This window comes from Physeter macrocephalus, chromosome 5, assembly GCF_002837175.3.
Source record: "Physeter macrocephalus isolate SW-GA chromosome 5, ASM283717v5, whole genome shotgun sequence".
Lineage (NCBI taxonomy): Eukaryota > Metazoa > Chordata > Mammalia > Artiodactyla > Physeteridae > Physeter > Physeter macrocephalus.
Window position 1 is genome coordinate 93835906 of NC_041218.1, and position 12488 is coordinate 93848393.

Below are 12488 nucleotides of genomic sequence, written 5' to 3' on the forward strand. Positions count from 1 at the left end.
ACACACACACACACACACACACACACACACACACACACACACACACACACAATGGAATACTACTCAGCCATAAAAAAGAATGGAATTTTGCCATTTGTAGCAACATGGATGGACTTGGAGGGTATTATGCTAAGTAAAATAAGCCAGACAGTGAAAGATAAATACTATATGATAGCGCTTATATGTGGAATCTAAAAAATACAATAAAGTAGTGAATACAACATAAAAGAAGCAGACTCACAGACACAGAGAATGAACTAGTAGTTACCAATGGGAGGGAGGGGGAATACAGGAGTGAGGGAGTGGGAGGTACAGACTATTGGGGGTAAGACAGGCTCAAGGATGTATTTTACTACATGGGGAATATAAGCAATATTTTGTAATAACTGTAAATGGAAAGTAACATTTAAAAATTGTATAAAAATAGGAAATTCCCTGGTGGTCCAATGGTTATGACTTGGTGTTTTCACTGTCAGGGCCCAGGTTCAATCCCTGGTCGGGGAACTAAGATTCTGCAAGCCATGCAGCTTGGCCAAAAAAAAAAAAAATTGTATAAAAAATTTAAAAAAAAATTAGCAAGGTTTTTGACTGTGTGATTAACTGTGGAGAAAAATTTTAAGTCAAGAGAAAGGGGGTTTCAGTGAAGCCTCTGAAGCCTTCCCCACACCCTCAGGCCATAGATGAGCTGACACTCTGTCACAGCATCTGTGGGAAAATCACATTTGGCTTCCAGAATAGACTTTCTTTGGGGGCCCATCGGTCACGCAAAGTCTCTCAGGATGCACCACACGCTGCTAGGATCTCAGTGACACATCCACCCTACCTCCTTCCGGGGTACTGAAGACCCTGTCGGGGCTGGCTGGGCCCTCCCCTTTCCCATTGACCACACGGACATTCAGTATGTAGTGGCTAAAGGGCTCCAGCCCGGGCAACATGCCATGAGTCTTGCTGCCCTGGAACGTGAGGATCTTTTTCTCAATATGGCGTCTGTTTCTTGTTGATGAACTCTGTGTCTTCCAGTAGTAAATCTGAAACAGCAAGAGTAAAAGTCAGAGACGGACAAGGGAGCCAACAGAATCCTCAAGCTCACAAAATTAAAGCTTTATTATTATTATTTTTTCCAGAAAGTTCCCTTGGTACATTTTAGACTAGTGGAACAACTGACAGATATCTGAGGCAAGAGAGTAGGAGGCACAGGTAATGAGGGAAATTAAGAAATTGTGATGAAGCTCGGTTATGCTATGTTGTTGGAGAAGTCTAAGTGAAATAAACCAAAGGAATGAAACAGCATGAGACTCATACAGAAGGATTTAAGTGTCCTTTACTTGTATAAAATAGTCTAATGGTAAAAATTATGCCCAATATTTACATACTTTTCCAGAGTTAATACAACTGCATGTACAATATATCATTTAGTTTAATACTAAAAACCACAGTGAAGCCTTTATTATTACTATTCCTACAGTACAGAAGAGCCCCTGGGCTGTCAAGAGGTAAGAAGACCCTCCACTTCAAGTCTAGGGCTTCCTCACTATGCCAAACTGCATCACTTAATTAAAAATACTTATTTTTTGGTATGAAATTGTAGACTCAGATTTTGAAGAGATAAAGTGTTGATTAACTTTGGATAGAAATCCAGAACTGTTGTTTACCAAGGCCTCTTAAAGTCATCTTAGGAGTTTAAAGGCACTTTCAAGAGAAATCAACATATATACAGAATCTGGCAATCTTAGAGGAAGAAAAACCAAAAACCCCAAGTTGAACATGATGCAGTGCAAAAACCGACCTCTAGAGGTCAGGGTTTGACCAATCAAAGCCTTGACTTCCTTGGTAGGTGTGAAAGTTCTTTGACCACCTCTCAATCAAAACTATGAATCGGTCTTTCTGTGCTTCCCAAGAACACAGATAACTGATGTGTATAAGAATGACTGAGTTGGAACTCTATGATCTTGAACTATAATCTAAACTATTTAAAACAAAAGTCTACATTGTTTTCTGGATAGTTTTGTTTGTTCAACACACAGTTTTGTTCGTTTAAAACCACAGTCGGTCTGGTTTTAAAGCTAGGTGCATTTCATTACATTCTAGTTTTTTGAACATTAGTTTTCCCCATTTCGTGCATGCGGTAACTGTTGAGTTGGCAGAATGTAGACTATCTGTGGGAAAAATGGAGAAAGAATTTTTTTCTCCCTTTGTTGTGCAGTGTGATTTCGATCCAGCTCTAGCTGGGATGCTTCAGAGGTAGGCTTCCTGAGGCAGTACACCTGATGAACTCTCAAGGCCTCCTCCGGCCAAGAAAAGGGCGTCTGGCATTGGCCGAGGGACTGTTTCTAAGAAAAGAACACGAAAGCTCTCTTTCACTTGCCCGATAGCCCTGCAGGTGTCCTCGGATGCTTTTCAGAGGTACCGGGTCCCAGTGCACCTCGGCTAAGGTGCTGTTTACCACGTTTACGTGCACATTCCCGGGAGCCACCATTGGGACTAGGGAAAGATGAGAAAGGCGGGTAGAAGTATCAAGGTCATTTTGAATTTCATGCAAAAAATGTCACCATCTCCAAATTTTGGCTTGAAACATGCCCCAGCCTGATTCTATGTATTATCAAGGACGGAGAATAGAAGTTTGTGGGTTTTTTTGAGCTCTGTTCATTTGACTTTGTGAGAACAACATATCTTTTTAAAAAGTAATAACTTTTAACACGCTGAACCTATTTTCTACGTAGCAGGCTGTTTAGAGGCAGAAATGTTGAGCGAAATCACGGCTGCCTCCCATCCTCCCTCCCAGTCTCAGCACCTCTGGACATGGCCTTGACTTGCACTTTGGTAAGTCTGTTTTGTTGGGGAAAAATAGACATGAAGTAGCATCAGGCACTTACGGTCTTCTCCAGAATGTCCCAGGACCACAGCTGGCTCTGGAGCAAAGCCCGCGTCATTCAGGGCCTGAACTTTGATCAGGTACGGGACAAAGGTCGGGGTGCCCGAGACAATGTATTTGGATACATCTGCCACAACCATAGACGTCCATTCATCATCACCATCCTTCTGGCGCCAGCTAACTTTGTACTGAAGGCCTGGCCCATTAGATTCGAAACCATTCAAGGGCTACAAGAAAAGCCAGACCATCAGAGCTTATAAAACAGATCAGCGGTGCCATCTCTTACTGGAACAGCAAATTCAATTCCCAGACTTAAAGACGGTGAGCACTGCGCCACTAAAGTACAAGCTATGAACAATTTTCTCCAGGGACCTTTTGTCCTTTTTTTTCACCTGTGATGAGATCCACAGCTTGTTTGGGATCAACATTTCAAAGGTGGTTAATTTCTATCTTGAAGTAGTAAAAACCACGTAGGCCTCTCAGATTTTGGCTCCACAGTCATGGGTGGGTGACATAAAACTTTCCAGGTATATGGTTTCCTTTATGTGTTCCTGGTTGTGTGACAGCACCTCACTGTCTATTTTACTTGGAGACTGAAATTGTGAACTACTTCTTTCTTTAAAAAAAAAAAGAGATTGGCTTGTCATTCTATCCTGTTTCTACAGGCATGTATGTATCTAAGTATATACAAACATGTATGTATCTAAGTACGGATGTACGGATCTATCTAAAATAAGTTTTAAAATCACACAAGTAAATATATATTAATTTTCCAAGTCCAGAAAATAGAGACAGGCCAAAAAGAAAAAAGCAGAAGAAGTTGACTACTGGTACCTGTCTTCTAGATGGTTCTCTACGATGGTGACAACACAAGCTAGCATTTACTGAGCACATTCTATGTGACAGGCACGGTTCTAAGTGCGTTATAAGTGCATTAACTCCTTTAATCTTCTGAGGTTGGTTCATTGTTATTCCCATCACACAGATACACAGTAGAGATGTTAAAGAAATGCCTTAAAGTCACACAGTTACTAAGTGGCCAAGCTGGGATGTGTACCATTCATTTTGGCTCCAAGGATCAAACTTTTAACTACTACACGATTTATAAATATATGACATATGTCTACATTCCAAAAAATGTGTGAAAGGGGATTTTAATACAGGTATTATTTAAAAGCAACTTTTCTCTCCACTCTAAAATATAGTTGAATACTTCAGACATAGCTCACCTGCCACGTAATCACCAAATTATCCGGCTCTGATCCCAGCCCTTCCACAGCCGTGGGATTTTTATCTGGCTCTAGAAGTTAAACAGCCACATACTCGTCAACTTTGGTCTCTTGCAAACAGTGGAAAACCTTTCTATTTTATTTCATATCACAGAAGTCCTGCTTTACCTGCAGCTTTAGTCAAATACTGCTCAGACGCCTCGCTGGGCAAGCTCCTCCCCAGGCTGTTTACCGCCGTCACTCGGAAGGAATAGTTGACGTAGGGCGACAGCTTCAGCTGGGCTGTGGTCTGAGCTCCAGGGACTTCAGTTTGGTGATGCCACAGCCCCGGCTCATGCATCGCATCTTCATACTCAATGATGAATTCTGGCCACACCACACACACACAACAAATCCAAGACATGAATTCAGTCACCCAATGGTAGGTTGCGAGGATAACGAACAGGACAATCTAACAAGAGCAGCTGAACATGAATTATCTCACTTTCAAGAAAAATTCACTAGAATATTTTGCTTTCAGAAGCCTAGTGTCCTCAACACTTAAGCAAATCCAATAAGAGTATGCTTTCTCTAGCATGCTGAGTTTAGCTCCTTAAAATTGTTTAGAAGTGACCCACATATTCCTAGGAAAGTTTAAACATATGAAAAGATGATTGATTTTTTCATAACAGGAGATGTTACATGAAATACAGAGAGATACCTTTTCCCACCAAACAGACTGGCAACAGTCAAATGTTTAACACACTTTGTGAACCATGACACAGGGAAACAAGCATTCTCATGCTTTGTGGGAAGTGTAAATTGGTACAACTTCTATAGAGGACAATTTAGAACATCTAACAATATTTAACTCAGAGACCCTTTGACTCAGAAATTGTGCTTTCAGCAATTTATTTTGAATAAATGTGCTCATTATGTTCGAAGGCACATGAAAAAGAATCCACATGGCAGCATTGTTTGCAACTGAAACAACCTAATTGCAAACAACCTAAATGTTCATCAATAGGACACTGATTAAATAAATTATGATGCATCCACACAATGGAATATTCTGCAGCTGTAAAAAATGAATAGGGCTGCTCCACATGTACTGAAACAGAATGATTTCTAAAATGTATTGTTAAGTGAAACCAAGTAGGGTTTAGAACATAATCCAGTGTGTGCTGGATACTACAGTTGTATAAAAATAAAAAGATTTACTATAACATATACACCTACACATACGCTTGAAAGTACACGTGTTACCTCTTGGAGGATACACACTGTAACACTGGTGTCACCGGAGGAATTGAGATTCAGGGGTGGGAGGAAGACTTACTTTTCAGTGTATACCTGCCCTCTTGTCTCTGTTAAAATTTTGTGGTATGTACATGTTTTACCCTTGTAAAAAATAAGTATTTATTTGAAACGATATATGCACCCCAATGTTCATTGCAGCACTATGTACAATAAGCCAAGATATGGAAGCAACCTAAATGTCCATCGACAGATGAATGGATAAAGAAGATGTTGCACATACATACAATGGACTATTACTCAGCCATAAAAAGAATAATGCCACCTGCAGTAACATGGATGGACTCAGAGACGATCATATTAAGTGAAGTAAGCCAGGCAGAGAAAGACAAATATCATATGATATTGCATATATGTGGAATCTAAAAGAAAATGATACAAATGAACTTATATACAAAACAGAAATAGACCCACAGACATAGAAAACAAACTTGCGGTTACCAGAGGGGAAAGGTAGGGGGAGGGATAAATGAGGAGCTTGGGATTGACATATACACACTACTATATATAAAAGAGATAACCAACAAGGACCTACTGTATAGCACAGGGAACTATGCTCAATATTTTGTAATAACCTATAAAGAAGAAGAATGTCAAAAAAAATATGTATAATTGAATCACTTTGCTGTAAACCTGAAACTAATACAACATTGTAAATCAACTATACTTCAATAAAAAAAAAAGAAATGCAAAAAAAAGGTATTTAGATATTCATTAATTGCCTACTACATGCCATGTACCAAGATATGAATTAAAGGTACAAAGATGAACTAGAAATATGTGGTGCATTGCTCAGAAGCTCAGCACTTAGAGTTCTCCTTCTAATCTATGTTAATTTGCTGGTGATGTCTAGTTTCATAAACTGATGACCTTCACATTTATATCTTCAGCCCCTATCTCTCACCAGAACTGCAGACTTGGATACTTAATTGCCTACTCAAGAATTCCACATGTTTGTCTAGTACAGCATCTCAAATTGGATGTGACCAAGACTCATCTTGCTCTTCACCCCAACTGGTAGTGACAACTCAGGTCAAAACCTTGAAGTCCTTCTTGGCTCTCTCCTTCTCTTATACTCTCAGTAGACCTGTTGGCTGTACCTTTAAAATATATTCAAAATCTCAGCTTACCATTTCTCAGCTCCTCCATCACTATAAGCCTATTCCAGGTCACCAAGATCTCTTGTGAGAATTACTGCATAACCTCCTAGCTCACAAGTTCCCAAACTTTCTTAGTTCATGGTGTGCTTAGTGTTTCAGTAATTTTTTTCATGGCTCCCTTAGGTCAAAAGAAATACCTAACATTTCTGTGTATTAAGGAGTTAGGTCTATATAATCTAACAAGTGTTTATGTCTTAAAATCTACTGGGCACCGCATAACTTGTCCAACCTTGTAAACAGATTTGACACCACCTTCCTCATTTCCTGTTTCACACTTATTTTCACATGGTACTTGCTTTTTATCACCACAAAGGCTTTGCAGAGATATGACACTGTCACAGTGTGATGTAGCACTATTAATATTTAAACTGTGAACTGCCTCCAGCTAGTATTTCATGGGGTGTCTGACAGATGTCACTGTGTTTTTTAAAAACCAAAATTTTGGGGCTTCCCTGGTGGCTCAGAGGTTAAGAATCCACCTGCCAATGCAGGGGACACGGGTTCGAGCCCTGGTCCAGGAAGATCCCACAAGCCGTGGAGCAACTAAGCCCGTGTGCCACAACTACTGAGCCTGCGCTCTAGAGCCCATGAGCCACAACTACTGAGCCCATGTTCCACAACTACTGAAGCCTGCATGCCTAGAGCCCGTGCCCTGCAACAAGAGAAGCCACCGCAATGAGAAGCCCATGCACCACAATGAAGAGTAGCCCCTGCTCACCACAACTAGAGAAAGCCTGTGTACAGCAACAAAGACCCAACTCAGCCAAAAAAAAATAATAATAATAATAAAAACCAAAATTTAAAAATCAAAAACTTAATATCCGGAGGCACCCCTGAGGTTTGCTGAGGTTCTGTATGGTATTTATTTTATTTTATTTTATTTTTTTTGCGGTACACGGGCCTCTCACCGTTGTGGCCTCTCCCGTTGCGGAGCACAGGCTCCGGACGCGCAGGCTCAGCGGCCGTGGCTCACGGGCCCAGCCGCTCCGCGGCATGTGGGATCTTCCCGGACCGGGGCACGAACCTGTATCCCCCGCATCGGCAGGTGGACTCTCAACCACTGCGCCACCAGGGAAGCCCTGTATGGTATTTCAACACGTGGTTTGAGAACTGTAGTCCTGCCTGGTCTCCCCACTCTCCCTCTTGTGCCTCTCTAGACCATTTTCAATAGAATAGCCAGTGTGATCCATTCCTCTACTTCAGGGGTCCCCAATCCCCGGGCTTTGGACTGATACTGGTCCGTGGCTTGTTAGGCTTGTTAGGTGAGCGAGTGAAGCTTCATTTGCCACTCCCCATTGCTTGCATTACCACCTGAACCGTTGCTTGCATTACTGCCTGAACCATGGCTCACATTACCACCCGAACCATCCCCCCATCCCCCTCCGTGGAAAAACTGGCTTCCACGAAGCTGGTCCCTGGTGCCAAAAAGACTGGGGACCACTGCTCTACTTAAATCCCTCCAATTCCTTCCCAACCCCTACAAGGGCCTACAAGGCCCCGCACGGTGCACAGCCCACTCCACCCACCGACTCTTTGCCTCTTTGACCTTCTCTCCTACTTCACTTCTTGTTCATTTCACTCCAGCCAGCCACAGTAGCTTCCGAGAGACATGCTCCTGTCTCAGGGCCTTTGCCGTTTTTCTTGCTCTCCCTGGAAAGGTCTTCCTTCAGTTAACTGCAGAGTGCGTTCACTACCTCCCTCCTCATGTCTTTACTGACATACTCAAATGTTACCTTCTTTTTAAAAATTTATTATTTTTTTAATCGGAGTACAGTTGATTCACAATACTGTGTTAGTTTCAGGCGTAGAGCAAAGTGATTTGGTTATACATAAATAAATGTATATTACTATATTCTTTTTCCCGATTCTTTTCCTTTATAGTTTATTACAATATATTGAATATAGCTCCCTGTGCTATACAGGAAATCCTCGTTTATTATATATATGGTAGTGCACATCTGTTAATCCCAAACTCCTAATTTATTCCTCCCCCCCTTCCCCTTTGGTAACCATAAGTTTGTTTTCTATGTCTATGAGTCTATTTTTGTTTTATAAATTAGTTCATTTGCACTATTTATTAGATTCCACATATAAGTGATATCATATAATATTTGTCTTTCTCCATCTTACTTCACTTAGTATGATACTTTCTAGGTCCATCCATGTTGCTGCAAATGGCATGATTTCATTCTTTTTTATGGCTGAGCAATAGTCCACTGTATATGTATATATACCACATCTTCTTTATCCATTCATGTGTTGATAATTAGTTCATTTGCACTAGTTATTAGATTCCACATATAAGTGATATCATATAATAATTGTCTTTCTCCATCTTACTTCACTTAGTATGATACTTTCTAGGTCCATCCACGTTGCTGCAAATGGCATGATTTCATTCTTTTTTATGGCTGAGCAATAGTCCACTGTATATGTATATATACCACATCTTCTTTGTCCATTCATGTGTTGATGGACACTTAGGTTGCTTCTGTGTCTTGGCTATTGTAAATAGTGCCACTATGAACTTTGGGATGAATGTATCTTTTTGAATTAGAGCTTTCATTTTTTCTGGATATATGCCCAGGGGTGGGATTACTGGATCATCTGGTAACTCTATTTTCAGTTTTTTAAGGAACCTCCATACTGTTTTCCATACGAATGTTACCTTCTTAAGGTAGCCTTTCCTGACCACCCTGTTTGTAATTATATCCCTGACCCTCATATTCTTTACTCTCCTTCTCCTGCTTTGTTCTTTGCATGGCCTAAACATGGACACACACATAACCATGTATATAGATATATGTGTGTCTGACTCCTCTTGGAAGCAGATGCAGAGATAGTACTAAATGTGTAGGCGATTTATCTGGGGAAGAGTCCATGGAAGATAAAAGAGAGAGAAAGCAGGAGACGGCAGGGAAGATCTTCAGACCGTAATGCAGGTCTGACGTCTGAGAAAGGAGAGGGGAAGGAGGTGTGTGTGGAAAAAGCCTCAGACTCCAATACACATAGATTCAGCCAGGTCAGCAAGGAGCCCCAGAGTGAAGTTCTGCAGGAGGCATGGCTGAATCTAGGACTCTCGCTGTGCTCAGTCCCTGGACTAGCTCAGGAAGAGGGGCCTCATGGGATGCTGCAGCTGATCCCTAGGGAGGGGGCAGCAGATGGAGCCTGTTGTTGACATTCCTTGTATTGGGTTCTCTCTTCAAAGGAGATCTGAGTAGTGTGTGTGTGTGTGTGTGTGTGTGTGTGTGTGTGCGTGTGTGTGTGTGTATATATATATATTTACACACATATATACATATATATAATGACATTATACACAATAACATAACACGTATTAATTTTATCTTATTTGTGTCCTCAATTAAAATATAAACTTCATATGGGCAGAAATTTTTGACTGTTTTGTTTTAGAAGAATGCCTGGTACATAATAGGTACTCAGTAAATGTCTGTTGAATGAATGAACGAACGAAAGAGTAGAAAAGCCTTGAAATCTAATGGTATCATTTTAACATGGGTAAAAAGAGTCTCCAAGCATCCTCACCAGCTAAATCTGGCTAATGTACTGAATTAACTGCAAGATTCAGCATGAATGAATACGTGTTCTGATCAAGGACCAAAAACTCCACTGAGAAAGGAACACCACCAAAGAACACAAGATAGAGAGGACGCTTTTGTTTAATTTCATTGGATCTAGTCTGCTTTACCAGCAGGTGCAATAAATCAACACGCACATCACTTCAGCAGTATCTTAGGTCATCATCGGGAAGGAATTTAGTCTTCCTGCAGTACATACCTGAAGGCAGTAATATATTACAGACTTGTGTCTACTCTCTTAAGTATCTTTTTGGTTTTAAAACTTATCAGCTTATCTATAGTCTAATTTTACTAAGCTCTTCCAGTACCCTTATGGCATGGTCCCTCACCTGATTTTATTCTCTAAGCTGATGTCATCAAGGTGAGGAGGTGACATTGGTGACTGTGCCACTTTGTAGCCAGGGCTAATGGAAAGAAAGAGACCTGATGTCTACCCCCAGTTCTGTTACCAACTGTGGGTTTGAAAAGCCACTTTACTCACCAAGTCTCAATTTCCTAATAGCTAGACTGGTCCTTCTACTGTTTTCTCCCATATTAATGGGCAAAATGAATAACTTGCAATACATCTTCCTACTGTGGTAGAAATTGAAGGTGATTCTTACGGATCTTAAACACAAAACGATAGTGTATTTGCTTAATTAACATCTTCAGCAATTAATTAGTGTCCCAAACCAGAAGTTGTAACCAGGAATAACTCCAGCTCTGAATAACAGAACATAAATAACTGTTTTGATTCTACTAGCAATGAAGCAGAGAATGCCAGCAAATATCTTTTGCAAGGAATTTCAATTACATGGAATACAGTGCTTTGAAAATAATCATTAAGTTTATCAGTGAAAAAGCAAATGACACCACATACTTGTAATAGGGCTATTGTTGTCATCGCCTGGGGTCCATGACAGCTGAACACTCCTGTCTAGTTGATCCGTCAATTCTAAATCAAAGGGAGGATTTGGGACATCTGTAGACCAAACACACACATCATAGTTAACCACCCGACCTTAGGAGGCTCTCCTTTACTCATGATACTATTCTCGGAGGGGACTTTTAAAGACACAGCACACGTAATGGCCGGTGAGCATGCAACTGAAAGGAAATGAAAACAGCTGAGGCTGCTGGGAACACACACGCACACCCAAGAGAACCCCTCAATGAGCTCTGCTTGCTTCTCTTTGAAATGAAACTAAATCCCTTGTCACCAAAGCCAGGGGAGGACACGTATGGTTCTCCAGCACTCTCAGTGCGTGTCTTCTCATAAACATAGAGGAGCACAAACAGAAAAAATAATACGGAAGCTGAATTTCTAATAAATGGGAAACAGAGAATAGGAAATGCTGAAAAACAAATACAGGCAAATATACATACTATTAAAAGAAGATGCAAGTATTCTTTCTGAAACATGCTAAATTACAGATTTGGGGGCACCTGAAGAATATTTATATTTTTAAGGGAATTCTAAAATTGATGCTGGGCAGGTAGCCCTTGGCATGCAACCTTATGTGGATGCTCAGTACAAGTCAGTCAGGCACACAGGGAGGTGTGTTTATTCTCAGGGGACACCAGGGTACAGATGCCTGTTGGGACGAAGGTGTCTGAGGAGTATGTCTGCCTCTTCTAAAGGTGCTTCTGAGATCTAGAGAGTTAATGTTCCCCCTGGGTCTTTTCCTGACCTTGCTCTTGGCAGTAACTCTGGTTCTTGGGGGAACCAGAGGCCATAGAAAAATATGAGCACTTCTTTCCTACCAGTAAAGAAGCAGTAAATGTCTACAAAGGACAGGTCTTCTAAAGCATAATTCATAATACTATGTAACATCCAGCTGAATTTTCACCACAAAATTAATTTTTGTATTTATATGTGGAATAAACATGAGGGTTCTTTAATCAAAAAGATTTTGGGAAAAAATTGATTTAACTTCCCAACTCAGAAAAATCATGCAACGTGAAAGTGTCCTCCTTTTCATCTTTCTTTAGTGATTTATCTTCTGTGAACACAGTGAGTTGGTGGTTTTCTTTGATAGAAAGGTCAAATGTTGTACTAAGTATCCATTGTTTTCCTATGTAAATTTCTTGAAAATGGAATCCCCAAACAACATTTAGTTTTCCAGAACAACTTTTAATAGATTGAAATGAAAACCTAAGTTGTGGAATGATATTTGAAATTGCTTTTGCAGTCTGTAAAATATGGACGATAGCTTTTGAAAAAGCACTATGCTACTTTACAAGGAAATGCTGTCAAAGAGGGACTTTTAGCAAATGAAATGACTTTGCAATAACACATGAAATATTTGGAAATGAGTGGCAATATATTCAGTGAAAAGTTCCAGAATTATAA

At 40.5% G+C, this 12488-nt stretch overlaps 1 protein-coding gene across 1 annotated transcript in view; it reads right to left on the reverse strand.

Moving 5' to 3' along the window:
* The window catches only part of NRCAM (neuronal cell adhesion molecule), a 320145-nt gene that overhangs the window by 31950 nt on the left and 275707 nt on the right, over positions 1–12488 (reverse strand). The window contains exons 19-24 of the mRNA XM_024115099.3: positions 11016–11117; positions 4270–4467; positions 4102–4172; positions 2874–3099; positions 2366–2481; positions 824–1028 (exon numbers count right to left, since the gene is read on the reverse strand). Coding sequence (XP_023970867.1) covers positions 824–1028; positions 2366–2481; positions 2874–3099; positions 4102–4172; positions 4270–4467; positions 11016–11117 — 918 coding nt within the window. The remainder of the gene's footprint in view (positions 1–823; positions 1029–2365; positions 2482–2873; positions 3100–4101; positions 4173–4269; positions 4468–11015; positions 11118–12488) is intronic.